This window comes from Lissotriton vulgaris, chromosome 6 (genome assembly GCF_964263255.1).
Source record: "Lissotriton vulgaris chromosome 6, aLisVul1.2, whole genome shotgun sequence".
Classification (NCBI taxonomy): domain Eukaryota; kingdom Metazoa; phylum Chordata; class Amphibia; order Caudata; family Salamandridae; genus Lissotriton; species Lissotriton vulgaris.
This window is the reverse complement of record NC_141694.1, coordinates 696,416,609-696,431,162: the sequence shown is the minus strand read 5'-3', so window position 1 is coordinate 696,431,162 and position 14,554 is coordinate 696,416,609. Positions and strand designations below refer to the sequence as shown.

At 44.6% G+C, this 14,554-nt stretch overlaps 1 protein-coding gene across 1 annotated transcript in view; it reads left to right on the top strand.

Annotated features, from left to right (window-relative positions):
- LOC147707857 (uncharacterized) overlaps positions 1-12,696 on the top strand; it is a 910,329-nt gene extending 897,633 nt beyond the window's left edge. The window contains exon 48 of the mRNA XM_086925682.1: positions 11,722-12,696. Within this exon, the coding sequence (XP_086781808.1) occupies positions 11,722-11,820 (99 nt within the window). The 3' untranslated portion in view covers positions 11,821-12,696. The remainder of the gene's footprint in view (positions 1-11,721) is intronic.
- The last annotated feature ends 1,858 nt before the right edge of the window (positions 12,697-14,554 follow it).

Genomic DNA, 14,554 nt, shown 5'->3' with positions numbered 1-14,554 from the left:
CCACTTTCACAAAGGGGGTGACTCGACCCCCTATTCATCTTTTAGACCATCAATTTACAACAAATTACTTAGTTTAAAAAGATACAAATCCTTTAGCGCACATTGATTGTATTTAAGGACAGTTGATATATAACTGAAAGCCAGTCCAGCAGGTCTTATGATATTGTGAGCAAATAGCCTTCACTGCTGGGCAAGCGAACAATGCATGCATTCAATATTGTAGTCTATTTCCAGAAAGCTCACAGTGTCGATTTGTTTTGTCAGACCTAGATGGTGGTAATTTTAGCCAGGACATGTGACCTCCATTACACCCCCTACCCGCTTCGCTCCCCCACTCGACACGGATTTCAAGTTCGGTAAAAACACTACAACTCACTGTCTATGACAGAAATTCAAGTGTAAGAAATCTGGAGATACTGAGTCACAGATCGGTATAAATGTTTGATATGGCGCCAGTGTTGGGAAATCAACTAACAAACACGCTTCATCCACCATTAGTTTTATGTTTTGCTTCACTACAGTTCACTCTGATAGTAGCATCGTTTGGGAATGGGGCACAGGTCCGGGCTGGCCATAGCGGACACCGGGCAATCCCCTGGTGCGTCGCACGGGTGGGGGCTGGTTTTGGGCCCCTAGGGGCCTTTCTTGTTACAGGGCAATTTTTGCAGCATAACTGCAAAATCGGGCCTGTACCAAAATCGGCCGAAAACCGGCTACGGCACAGAGCTCTGTGGCACCTCCAACCCCCCCCCCCCCCCGAGTGGGGAAGGGGGGCCGAGCACTTTGCCATGGCCGGTTGTGGTTCCCAGTCCGGCCCTGATGGAGCATGCAGGACCAAAGCCCCATCTTCAGTCATCCTGATCCCTGCTTGTGGCCACCACCCTTGGTTGCAGTAACACCACCAGCAATGGGCCCCAAGTCCAGTCAGCAACTCAAGTGAAGAGACTTATGGGCAGACAGCAAGCTGTGGGGGCAGTATGTTTCACAGCGCAGAATATTGTAACCTGCTGTGTAAAACATGGCACACTCCTGGTTGACTATGTGTAGGTGCATGCTGACATTGGAAATCCAGGAATAGTTTTCTCAGAATTCTCTTGGATGACCTTGGGCGCTCCACGCACCACCAAAGTCAAGGGATGTTCCTCCCCCTTTCCCAAGTGCCCACAGGGCAATAACATGCCTCCAATTGCAATAGAGTTCAGTCTGTGCCACGGATGTAAAAGAGTAAGAGGATCCCACAACAGTGGTGAGGACAGTAAGAAGGACCCATTGTTCTGTTGCTGCTGTTTCCGCCTGACAGTGGTAGGAGCGCAAGGCCAAGTACTGTAAGCCTTGCAGGGAGCAGGCCACCACAGCAGCCCTGAGCTCAGCTGGACCTCCTACCAACAGAAAGAGCCTACTGACAGTGATCCTGACCTTTCATTGATGCACTGTTGGTGTGCATTTTTTCTTTATTTTGCAGTAATTCTATGAAAGACCCTTTGCACTTGTCCAACTCAATGTAACTGTGATCTTGGTGGAGGGAAGCGGTGGGCAAGACAGGAAATTCCAAGGGAGTGATGAGCCAGAGCCAAATCATTGGTATGAGTTGTCTCCAAAAGCAAATGCTGAAGCCGACCCATCAAAAGATTTGGGGCCTGATTTATATCTTGGTGGTATGTATACTCCTTCACAATGGAGATTTAATCTGTCTCCACAAAGATTAAACCCCTCCACAGCCTTGCAGAGTGAGGGCCATAGTAGGCAGACTTACATTTCCACCCATTTAATTTAGATGGGTGGAATTAGAGGTTAGTTTTCACTGCCCATAACCGCCAGGAAACCCTGTTAGTAAAGGGCAGTGGGAGAGGGCTCCCATGTTGAGGGGAGCATTTTCTTTTTAATTTTCAAGATCCAACTGTGAGATTTTTCTTTTTTAATATAAAAAAGTAAACAGTTTGGCGCAGAGCTCCGTCAATATGCATCAGACTGTAAACAGCATTGACAGTGCTTTTGAAATGACAACCATCTTGGTGGTCATTTCTAACTTAGGCAGACGCCACCTCCGTTAGGCCAATGGAGTAATTTAATGGGCCACCCTTCAATATATTAATTAGTCCCATGGTTTGAAAAATGCTGCAGTAAATGTTATATAAACTTATGATAAAGACTCTTTCAGTTTAAAAATAGGTTAATTCCCAAACAGTTGTTGGCTTGCCTCCTGTTGCTGAGACTCAGGGTTATCCCTACCCCTGCCCTGCTCCTGTGCCTGGTTCACTGGACGTGGACTTAGATAATTGCACCAGAGAAATCAACATCAGTGTGTAGCAGGAAACAGCCTTTACCACAATGGCCGAACCATACGCTGCAGCTTCAATGAAGCTGTTACAACAAACAAGTCTTTACCATGCATTCCTGTACCACACGTCATTAAACTACATGCCTTAGGGAAAGCGTTGTTGGACTTTAAAGTCCAACTCTTTCCCAGTTCTTGAGCAGACTGAAGTTGGAATAGTAAATTATACCGCTCCAAAGTCTAGCGTTTTCTCTAATTCATGTTGTTGTAATGATATGCATGGTAAAGACACATTTGTTGTAAAGACTGCGGAGTAACAGCATACATGGTAAAGAAATGCATTGTTCCGACATACAACCACGTGTAGCAGAACCGGCACATCAACCCTGTTGCAGGAGTAGAATCGGCATATAAACCCTTTCATTGGATCCGGAATAGCCACTTCAGACTCAACACATCACCACCACTGCGTGGAAGAGATTAATGCTTTGCCCCTAGAGCGTTGATTAACCCAGTGTATTGCCTTTGGAACTGCTGCACTTGTAACTGGTGCTTTGCTCAATGGACCCAATGCATCGGCACTACTGTGTGAAGAAAATCGATGCATCACCTGAACTGCAAACTTGACACGACGTATCGCTCATCGGCAACCTGCATCTCGCTGTTGTGACCTGGATCAAGGTACTCTGTTCACTGGGCCAGCATGGCTCCTGTCTCCATCATGGTCAACTTGAACTGTTGACCATGAGGAGAAGTGTGGCTCAATGGTTAGAGCAGGCAGACCTTGATGCAGAGCTCCGGCCAGGGACCAGGGTTTGATTCCTGCCTCAGCAGGTCTTGGGCTCATAAATTCCTCTGACAGGATATTCTCACCTCAGTGCCTATTCTAATCATGGGTCCCACGCTGCAACTCTGGGCAATAGCTTGCTTAGTCTCCACAACGGCCCCCACAGCGCCAGGGATGCCTGGTTTCACCATGGGGGTGCCCAGGAGTGGACACTTCACACGGAAAACCAGGAAGGGTTCCCTTGCGGTATTCGTACAAGCGCCGGGAGACCCACTGCGGGTAGCTGTGCGCTATACAAGTACAAAGACATTTACTTTGCCCCGGTCCAGAATGGTAAGACAACCGCCATAGGCACTTATTACTTCTAAGTGCTAGAACTCTTTTTATTCTTTAAAATTCATAATACAACTTCTACTTATTGAGTTTTTGTCGTTTTAGTCTCGATTTATTTATAAAATTATTGTAAATTTTTCTAAACCTGTGTGGAGTGTTTTTGTGGTGTTTTCATTGTGTTACTGTGTGTTCGCGTGTGTATGTGTTGCTCAGAGCAGTGACAGAGATCCCTTTTCACTATCACCTGGTGGAAGTGAGGACTTCCACTCTCAAGGATCACAAGCTTACCCTCTGATTCTATCTTCCTGCTGAGAGAGATCATGGAATGGTCTACTACCTGGCCCTGGGGGCTACTTCTCCCTAGGGCCACATGCTCCGCCTCTGTAGAAGTCCCACTAGTGGGTGGTTTCTTTGGACAGACTGAGTCCCCCTGCTTGTCTCCTAACTGAGTGCACTCAAAGCAGTGCGTTGGAAATGGGGTGCCTAGAGCCACTGCTCACCTAAACCGCCCCCTGTTGCTCAGGAGGGACTTGGAACCCTTTCCCTCACCTTACTCTGGGACTTGTCTGGGCCATCTTTAACCTTCCCCTCACTCTGCTGGGAGTGGCCTGAACCACCCTTCTTGGGGTCACTTCAAAGTACTCTCTTGGACAATCTAGTACTGACCCAGAGGCCCGCCTCCTCAGCAAGCTTCCTGAGGTCAGTCAACTTGCTGTCTAATAGGTGCTGACACAGCTCTGTAAAACAAAGCTAGAGCATGTGCTCCCTTAGAATCAAATTGTACAGCCCATTATAATAATTAACTCCGCTGACCCTTTACCAGACATTCAGTGCCTTCCTTGAGTAATCCAAGAAATCTACACCTGCATCTTTTGACTATCCCTGAACCTGATGCAGTATTTCACTGGAGTGAATCCAAATTTTGTGACTAGGATGGCTTTCGTGAGGGCAATTCTTGTCTGGTTTTCTACCTTCAGTGCTAGTAAGGTGTCCTTCCCAACTGTTGGCATATGTTTCCACAAGCTACACCCCAGTACTCCTCTGAAATCTTTTGTACCTTTAGAGCTACCTCATATACGGCAAACTACTTATCTAAGTCATCCTTTACCACATAGTTGTGCAACAGGTCATCAGGGATGCTGACCTTCTTGTCTTCTCCTGACACTGTAAGTATGCCACCATTGCTGCTGGACTCTGCTTGTTTGGGTTTAAGGTCCAGCTCTCTGAGGCTCCTCTCATGAGCCATTCCTTTCTCCTCCAATGCCAGCTTATTTTCCTCCATCTTGAGCTGGACCATTTTTAACTGAGACTCCCTCTCTACCTTGGTGTCCACTGCTTTCTGCACAGGCAGGGAGTTCCAACTCAAGTGATGAGTCATATTCCTCCCCTGATGACTGCATCCCTGGGCTAGTATCCACTTCCTGTTCTGGCTCCTCCACACAATCCTTCTCATTTCTATCCTATGTTGCTGGCAGTCACTTTACTATGGACTTACAAGCAAATTAAATAGGCTCATTGGGAGTAAGCATGTTTAAAGGAGATAGCAGAAGCACGTTAACACTGATTAACAATGTTAAAGTGCACAGAGTCCTAAAGGCCAACTCAAACGGGTTCAGTAAACAGGAGGGTGAAGGCAAAAAAGTTTTATGATGACCCTGCAGAAAGGGCCAAGTCCAAAAAAACACCCACAAGCGGTACAAAAGGGGGTGGTGATGGACAGAGCATCTGAATCAATCAAACACTCACCCCCAGTCAAAAGATCTGCGTTTAATCCATCACCGTTCTTTAGCCCACTCTGCCACCCCAGTTCAGACATGGCTATATGCAAATCAGTCTGACCCTGTGCCTCATGGGAACAGTCCAGCCCGAACTGCCAAGCCATGTCTTCCATGGACCGGAAACAAGCTTCCGAGGACCGTTTTCTGGCATTCCAGCCGTCTTCAGCCCGGCTTGCTTGAATCCAGTGGCAAAGTGAGCAAGGGACTCACGTCTGAGCATACCCTGCCACACTTATGGCGGCCAAAAGCGGTACAAAAAACACCCAGTCAGGAGTAGTAAATACAATGAGATGGTTAGACTCAGCAGCAAATTCAAGTTGGAGATATGCCCTGATTAAAACTGTGGTCGAAAATATGGGTGCCCTCGACAGAGTGGCAAGCATATTTGCAGATTAGACAAATAAAATGTTTCAATATCAATTGTCTCATTCAAATTATGTAAATCAATACTCACTAAGCCAGAGCTTACCAGAACTTTTCACAAATGTAACAATCGGAAAAAATGAATTCAAACTTTCAGTCAGCTCAAAAACCATACCGTTTTCTGTACGTTCTTGCATTTGTTTTCCTTTAATGTTTGATCATGAAGCTCTTGTTCGTAAGTTATGTGTTTAAAGTCACAAGTTACTACTATTGCTGTTAATATGGCATCATGTAAGCCTAATATATTTCCTTCTTCCAGAGTCCTGGAACAAGACCTACATTTTTCCAGTACTGTGTTAACTTTCTTGTTGGTTGTAGTTTGACTATTTTAAAAACATCCCAATTTTCTATGTCTTCCAAAGGTACACATTTGTTTGTTGTTTAAAACCAAATGCCCACAAGCAATGTTTTATTAAAGAGTGCTGCCTCTGTGTCGTACACTCCCCCTCTTCTTCCAAAAACTCTACATGGGCTTTGACCAAGCCCAACCGTAGCTCCCCTTCTACTGGCGGATTCCCTTTTTCTGAAAGAAATAGTGACGACGGATGGAGCTAAACATTTTAAATAAATGCAATAAACGATAAAGCATGAACTGTAAAACAATTAGTTAAAATAGACAGTAGTCACTGTAGTCTGTATGCACAAACATTCATAGATGCATCTTCCAAAGAATTTCGGCAACTGTTTGAAAAGATAAGTAACACGTTTCTGCAAGTTGAAACTCGTATTTGAGGATTAGAATTATCACAAGGATTCTTGGTTATGTTGATTATCTCCCACAACCATGTGTAAATTAACACTTCATATGTAAAAAAGCAATCCTCCCAGGGTAAAGCACTTCAGCATTTTTCCCTTTAACTACATTCCTATGCTGACATATGAAGCCCTTCCTGTCACATACTCAGCAAATCCTGGTCACAGGCAGAGTTTATGGTAAGTGACCATTCATGCTCACACCTGCTGGCTCTGCTCACCATTAGCAAGTCCAGACCACACACGTCACAGGTCTGATGCATGTTCCTACAACTGAAGACAAACAGTTTCTGATACACAGGAAAGCTGATCAAATTTCTATTTCAGCAAGTGCAAATGCTGTTGAATAAGGAAACTCTAACACAGGCAGAAACACACCACTGTATGCACTTGCAGCTGAAAAGTGACTGAAGAAGAACAAGTCACTGAAGAAGCTCAAGCTTAGATGTGTGCAAAATCCCCCACACACCCACTAAGTAAGATATACAACGGCTCACTCAGTCAAGGTATTGCTATTCTTCCAAGTGGGAATTTGAGCTGATACTAGCTAGCCACTGAACTACATAGATGGCTAATATTTGCTCAAATCGCTCCACACTAGCTCTTACTGGCCACTTTAGGAAGCTGGTAAAAGAAGATGATGAGGCTTTTCAATAAGTAAAATCCTGTAATTGGAGGAATCCAGTATCATCCTGCCTTCTTAGAACCGCCGACACATTCTAGTCATCACTCATGCACACCCCATTGCATATGCATCATCACCACACTTTGCCACTTTCCCTGCATTCCCTGCATGGGAGGCATATGAGACAACTGAGCTTACACGCCAAAATCACATTACACTTTATCTTTGCATTCGTGCCTAGATGAAGCAAGCATACCTCATGATCTGGTGTGGGTATCAGGATAATCATGATAAAAAAAAAAATAGAAAAAAAATTAACAGGAGATTTGTACTGTCTCTTCTTCAAAATGTCTTACTTCACACCAAACAGTTGTTTTGACACATATTAGAAATAATGTAGATGGAATGCCTGGTAGAATATAGCAATGTTATTTGTAAATGTTTTAGATGAGGTGGCTACAAGACCTCTGGTTTTGGTCACACTTTTCATTCCATTCCCCATTTGAATTTAAAGGGTGGGTTGGGTTCAAGGGCTGTCATGATACACACTATGGTATGCGTGCTGATTTTACGCAGGTCCATGCAATACTAAAGTGCTACTGGCCTGCTATAGTTATATTGGTAGTGTTCTGCCAGCCACACATGGGCCAGATCACAAAACGTGTGCTTCCCTTATTACAAAACTACATTATTGCACAACTACATCAGCAAAAATTGTCATGTGCACTCAGAAATAACAAATAACATATGCTGATTCACAATATAACAATCAGTGTATCTGTTCATGTATATATTACACATACGAGTTTTAAGATTCGCAAATTACAGGGAAAAGGGCTCCCTTGGGTGCCTTGCGAGTTGGTGTCGTAAATATGGGGATCAAACACAAGGTTGTAAGTTTCTTCAAGTAGATGCAAGTGGTGCAATAAGTCTATGAAAGCACCCTCCTTTTTTAGGAATATCTATGCCAGTGGCTATGTTTACATGATGTTTCCCCCAAAAACAGATAGATGGATACTTTATTGTACAATTAATTCAAAACATTACAATAGAGGCCCCATATTCATGGAAGAAACAATGTGTAGTTTGGCTGCTGACAAGTAAATGCTAAAAGGCCATACATCATCACAATGGCAGTTAAAAAATACAGTTGAAAGAAAAAAGCCCTCTCCATTCAGCACCTGAAATGCTGGTTTTACCGCCAGTACACATTCCAATACTGGGGCCTTGGTTAAAGTGCGTTGCATTTCTGTGCTTTTAATGCCTAAGGTGCTAAAAGTGTTTGCAAATACAGTGTTTTTTGAGTGCTTGCAGAATTAGAGAACCTAACAAAGCATGGAGTTTCCTGACCTCCCGGGGTGATGGATGCTCTGGATGCCTCTGTTATATATAAATTGTGAATTCCAAAGCGGAAGCCTGGGAAAAGTGTAACATGTTTAAAATGTTTAAGTGTTGACGTCCTGTTCAATAGAAGGGCCTGCTGTGAGGATGGTAGTTTCTAACCTCCACGGGCTATATTGTTCTATTTGCCCCTTGTTGAAGGACAAAGACTCAGGCCTAATTAATGTGCATAGTTTTATGAGGCCCTAATTTGAAATGGCGTCTCGACTATTATGTGTAATGGCTATAAAAGCTTACAATGAGAAAGGCCACATGGTCATGAGGACCTTGAGGAGCCTGGGTTACTCAATTCGCCTGTGTCCCCAAAACCCAAGGTGCTAGCTTGTCTAATGTGCAAAGTCATCTCTTGAGGCCCATATAAAGTGCAATGCTTTCAGTCTTTAGTTTTTAGCAGCATGTTAAAGATTCAGGGGCTTATTTATGAGCCCTTGCGCCACTTTTGCGGTGGCAGTGCATCACTTTTTGTGACGCACCAGCAGTGTAAAAGATGTGCAGTGTTGTGTCATATTTACAAAGTGACGAATCTAGATAGATGGGGCACTTTGTAAACCTCTGCGCCACATTATACCTGAGCCAGGTATAATGTATGCAGGGTGGGCGTTCCGACGCAAGTAAGCCTCATAGAAGTGACGCAGTAAAATCTATTAGATTTCACTCAACCACTTCTAGGAGGCAAATGCGTCAATATCTTACGCCTGCCTCACAGCAGGCGTAAGACTGACACAGGCCCATTTGAAATGGGACTTGCCCATCTGAAATGACCCATTGCTGGAGTTGCGTCAATTTTGTGGCACACTTCAGCAATGCGTCATTTTTGCACCTATAGACACGTCAGAATTACTGACGTATCTGTACCTCCTTACAGCATGATGCGCTATACTGTAAATATGACACATCTAGCATGTTGCAAGTAGGGTGCAATGAAAAGTGACGCATCTCTGTTTTCACGCAGCGATGCGTCACTTTTCATAAATTAGGCCCCCAGAGTCTAGCACAATGACGAGACGAGCTTGCTCCATTTAAAAAAATGTCACGAATTGAACCGCTAGCTGAGATGACTCGCATCTCAGGCAGACTTGCATGGCCTCTGAGCAGATCCTGATGTTATGGATGCACCATATTGGCCACTATCAAGAATTTTCGTAATGGGAGCAGCTTTTTTGCAGAAGCAGAGAATGATTCTTCTCCTTTTGCACTTACACTGCATTGAAATCAACGAGGTTCCCCTGGCCATTCCAGTAGGTTTTCAGAAGAATTAGTCCAAAACAAAGACTGGTCAACTGTTATTTCATGACCTTGCCAGAAGACGATGAAAGATAGAGGTGTAGGACCCCTGGTTCATACAGTGTTGTGACACAGGTACTGTGTGCCAGTTTCTTCAAAGTCTGTGTATCTTGTTCCCTCAAATTTAGTTTTGCTTGCTTGGTCAACAGTTTTGAGACTAGAGACGCTGGGAGGCCGCGTGACCAAATCTCTCAGGCCTCCAGTACATGAGAGGTTTAGGTACTTATGCCAGCTTGCCAGTGGGTTGTTTATCACGTCCCAGATTACATTTTTTAGTGTGTTTTTACCAGCCTGCATGGCTTTAAGGCAGTAGACTAGGAACTTCACCTTCAATATCAGATGCTGTGAGAACAGTCAACATTCTTGTCAAACGTGATCATGCGATGTACAATTCGGTAATAAAAATACTCTTCTCACAACAGGTGAACTGTGCCCTGTCCAGTCAATTAGCCTTTTTATCGCTAAATGTCATTGCTTCACAGGCGATGGTAGGTGGTAGTTTACACCCGTCACCTTTAGGAGGGGCCATAGGTCAAGAAGCACCATTGATTTCTGTAGCTTGTGAAATGCCCATTCCAAGGAGTTTACTACTACCTGCTAGGCGTGGTTGCGCCGTGCAGTGTAGCCCCTGTGGTCTAGCCATACTCTATTACATGTTTATAGGCATGCATAATTTCGACCGCACTCCCCTTTAATGCAGTTTGCGTGAAATGATCATGGCTCATGAAAGTAAGAACTCTATATGCAATTGCACTTATAAATATACTCATCCTTTATTACACGAATGATCCCCAGGTATAGATATATGCCAGAGAAACCATGAAAATGTTAAGACCTGTTCCCCCCCAAAAAAGTGTAGAAGTACGCCCAAAGATTTACACCTACCCTTGAACTTGTAATTCACACATATTCCCAATTTTATGTCTGCATAACTACACCACACACAGTTTTCCAATCGTACTATTGGAATTGTCATGTAACATATTCCCCGAGTTCCCATGTCCCTGGTGCATAATTGTAAATAGTGCACAATTACACACTGTACGCAGCCCAACCTGGAATTCAGTTTTTTTTCCAGTTTTTTTCTCCATGCATGAAATATTTTTCCCAGTGGAGGATGTACTTCCAATACATTGCATCCAACTTTAGGGATGATCTGCTATGCTTCCACTTCTAAAGGGAAGTTATTCCAAACTTTTGCTGGAGTAAAACCTCGAGCATTTGCATGGTGGGAATCGGTAGGATCCTTAGTTTTTGACTGGCTACTACATTACAAGTTTTCTGGTGTCAGAGCACCTGATCAAACTTTCAAGTTGATCACAAAAAAAAAAAATTACCCAGATCATGACCATAGCATGCGTACACCTGCTTGAACTTCCAAGTGTTTTGTAAATCACACCCAAACATAGCACGTGAGATAGATTACCTCTTCGAGCACGTGCTATGATAGAGAATTGTCCTAGCATGTTTGTTTTGGGCCTGATTTCTCCACGTTCACGGCCAGACTGAGGAACTAAAGCAGCTTTGGCAAAAATGCTAAAACCGGACCGCTTCTTTTACCCTGACTAGACGGAAGGGTCCCTACTTTTACAGGGTGCATACCACTGCCAACTAGAGACCTCCATTTTTAACAGCTCCCTTCATCTACTCGCTCCATAGCTCTTTCAATCCATCCATTCTCTCTCTCTCATCTACCTCACTGATCACTTTCTCTCTACCTTCGCCCTTCATCCCTCCCTTTTTCCTTTGTCTAACTTGAAGGCTCACCTGCCTGCTGCAAATAACATTCGGGAGCCGGGGAAAGTGGCATAGGCACCAGGAGCGGCCCATGCCTTAAAAACTGGATTCCATTGTGTCCACCCCACTGCCGAATTGCCCAGGGGAGTAACAGTCCTGTTGGGCCCTGCCCAGGGGAGTAACAGTCCTGTCGGGCCCTGCCCTCATTCTGCGCACTGTTCTGTTGCATTTTCCCGGGTGGTATTGAACTTCCATCTTGTTAAACGACATGTAGTGAAGATGTATTGTTGGAGCTGCTATTAACTGATTTGACTTCTGTCCACAGGTCCCCAGCAGATGCCGCAACAGAGCGGGAGATCTACCCGGAACCGCTCATCACTCGATCCTCCGACAGTTGCAAGAGCTCAGGCTGAACATAAAATAAAACTCAGGATTTGCTCAGCTAAAATGGCCTACTGTCGAAGATGGCAGCTTCATCTGCTCAGACCCTGTTTCAGACACCAATCAATGAAAGGGTTAACTGCTTCGATCTTTGTCTGCCTTTGTAGGAATAATCAGTATTTACAGATTGCAAAAGGACTACATTGAGAATAATCCTGAGATAAGTAAATGAGGCAGCGCCCGAGGCTGGTATCTTTTGCTTGCCAGTGTTTGCTTAGATTGGTGGTTTTGTTTTTGGGTCGAGCTCGGAGTCAACGCGCAATCGCTGCTCTGGGGTTGATCTGTTGTAGTTCAGTACAGGAGATAAGCCTCGAGCAGCCACACCCACTACCCCGCCCATATTTTCCATTGGCTTGGGTGTTTGTCCTTCGTAAATGCTGGCTTCTGATTGATTATGAGGCTTGTTAGTCCCTCCTTATTATGGCCATGTCGTCATCTGTACCCTCCCATGGCTACTGGCCCCTTTACTTCGAGTGTTACCACGTGAGCACTATATTTTTCCATGCCTTCTCACCCCCCATCCGCCTGCACTCCCATTGTCTGTGCCTCCCCCCTCCCATTGTCTGCGATGCAATGCAATAGGTCTCGCGTAAATGCGAAGCCTATTGCATTACAAATGCTTGTTTTGTGTGTGGTTACTGTACTTTGCACTTTATGATAGGAAGCCATTATCATTAAAAGAAGAAACATTCCTCTTGGGGCAGTCATACACTGCTGGGTGATATGGCGTTTTGGAAGGGTTCGCTGTGTATTTCCTTCTCGAAAGATGAAGAAAACCAGCACAAGCACAGGTGGTGGATTTAAAGTTTTAGTCTGGAAGCAAACTGACTGAGCACTCAAATAAACTCTAAATATGTCAGATGGCTGCCTCTGTCTTTTTATTGTTTACTGTACGCCCTATCATGATTTGCAGTTTATTTCCTTGTATTATGTTTACAACAAGGTTTTGACTAGGCAGACAGGACAGTCAATTCAGCTCCTGCAAACTGGGCATGTCACTTGCTAACATTCCAGCCATTATCATCAATGGGTAAAGGTTGATAAAACGGAGATAACGAGTAATAAATGCAGACCATAAGTAGGTTAGTACTTAAGTACGTAAGTACGTTTATTATGCATGATTAATAAAATGTGGTAACAGCTCACTTAACATATGCTGCTTCTTTCAGATCATGGACGCCGCTTGTGGTCAGTATCCGCCGGGCGGCTGTCTCCCCCTGGACCTACAACAAGCATTTGGCAAGCTAGGGTGGGATTTTAAGTTAACTGCCCTCGCAAGGTTCAACATCCACCCCATCTACATACACTGAGTTAAACTGCTATACACTACCCCCACTGCTCTTGCCAAGACAGGCATATTTCCTCTTCATACCCAGTGTCCCATGGCACCAGACAGGGCTGCCCACTCTCACCACTATTATTTGTATTGGCATTGAAGCTCCTGGCACAACACACCAGACGATCTGTACTGAAGGGGGGATCCCACAGCGACCCACCATCTTATACATCCACAATCTTCAAACGGACCTGTGTCCAGGGTGCATTATTCGTTTGGCAACTTGTCTGGCCTCCAAGTAAATTATGTTAAGTCCCATTCCTTTTAAATCACAGATACCACCATAGACACCATTCTTCCCTTCGGTCCTGACAGTATACAGCTGGCCCACCAAACATTTTGTTACTTAGGCATACAGATATATCGAGACACTAAGGATTTGTCGGACGGTAACCTCATGAAAACTATCACCTCGCAGAATTCTCAAATTGACTTCTGGGTCAACCTGCCCCTATCATTCGCAGGATGGCTAACTCTAGTCAAAATGGTCATGTTGCCCTGCATGTTGTATCATTTTGTCAGTTTCCCTATGGTTGTTCCCACACCAGTCTTCAAGCAACTAACTCCTTACTAATTGACCTGATGTGGGGCTCCGGGAGGCACAGAGTTGGCCTAACCAAGGAGCAGTTACCACTTGGTGATGGTTGTACTAACGTCCTGGGCATCAATGCCTATTGCTTGGTGGGGCAACTGCAGCTTGCTGTACTATTGACAAGCAGGCCTTAACCTAACTGAAATTGACTATACACCACACATGCTTACAGTAGGTAAACCCCACTGCTTGATCTTCCCAGAGATAAGGTGACCCTCTCCACAACCCCTTCTGTGCGACATAGCTCTTACATATTGGAAGGATGCTCTACGTTACACTGACTCACTCCCACACTATACCTGAGTATCCCACTCAGAGGTCTACCCACCTCCCTAGGTACGTTAACAGCAAATAGATTATTGCTCTGGGAGCAGGCCAGGGTCATGCTGGTGGGAACACTGGGCGCCGCTCAGTTCTGATCTGCTACTCACAAACTTATACAAGCAATACATATTATGGGCCATGGTCGGAGCCTAGTTAAATAGTTAGACTAGGGTTTAACTACGTAATCAGTGTAGACAGGCAGAAAGGAAGTGGCGAAGGCTCTATCTAAAGTCAGATAAGAGACTGCTAAAGATAGCGCAGAATAAATATAATGGGGCCATCGTCAAATCAAAAGCTCTTTTTTATGCCACTTCTATACTTCAATCACCGAACAGCACAAAAACTCTCTTTAATATTATAAGGGACCTCTCCAACCCGGACTGCAATAGCAACAGGGTGGTTTCAACACAAAAGCTCTGTGACGAAATCTCTATCTTCTTTGAAGAAAAGATTGCCAAAATCGTG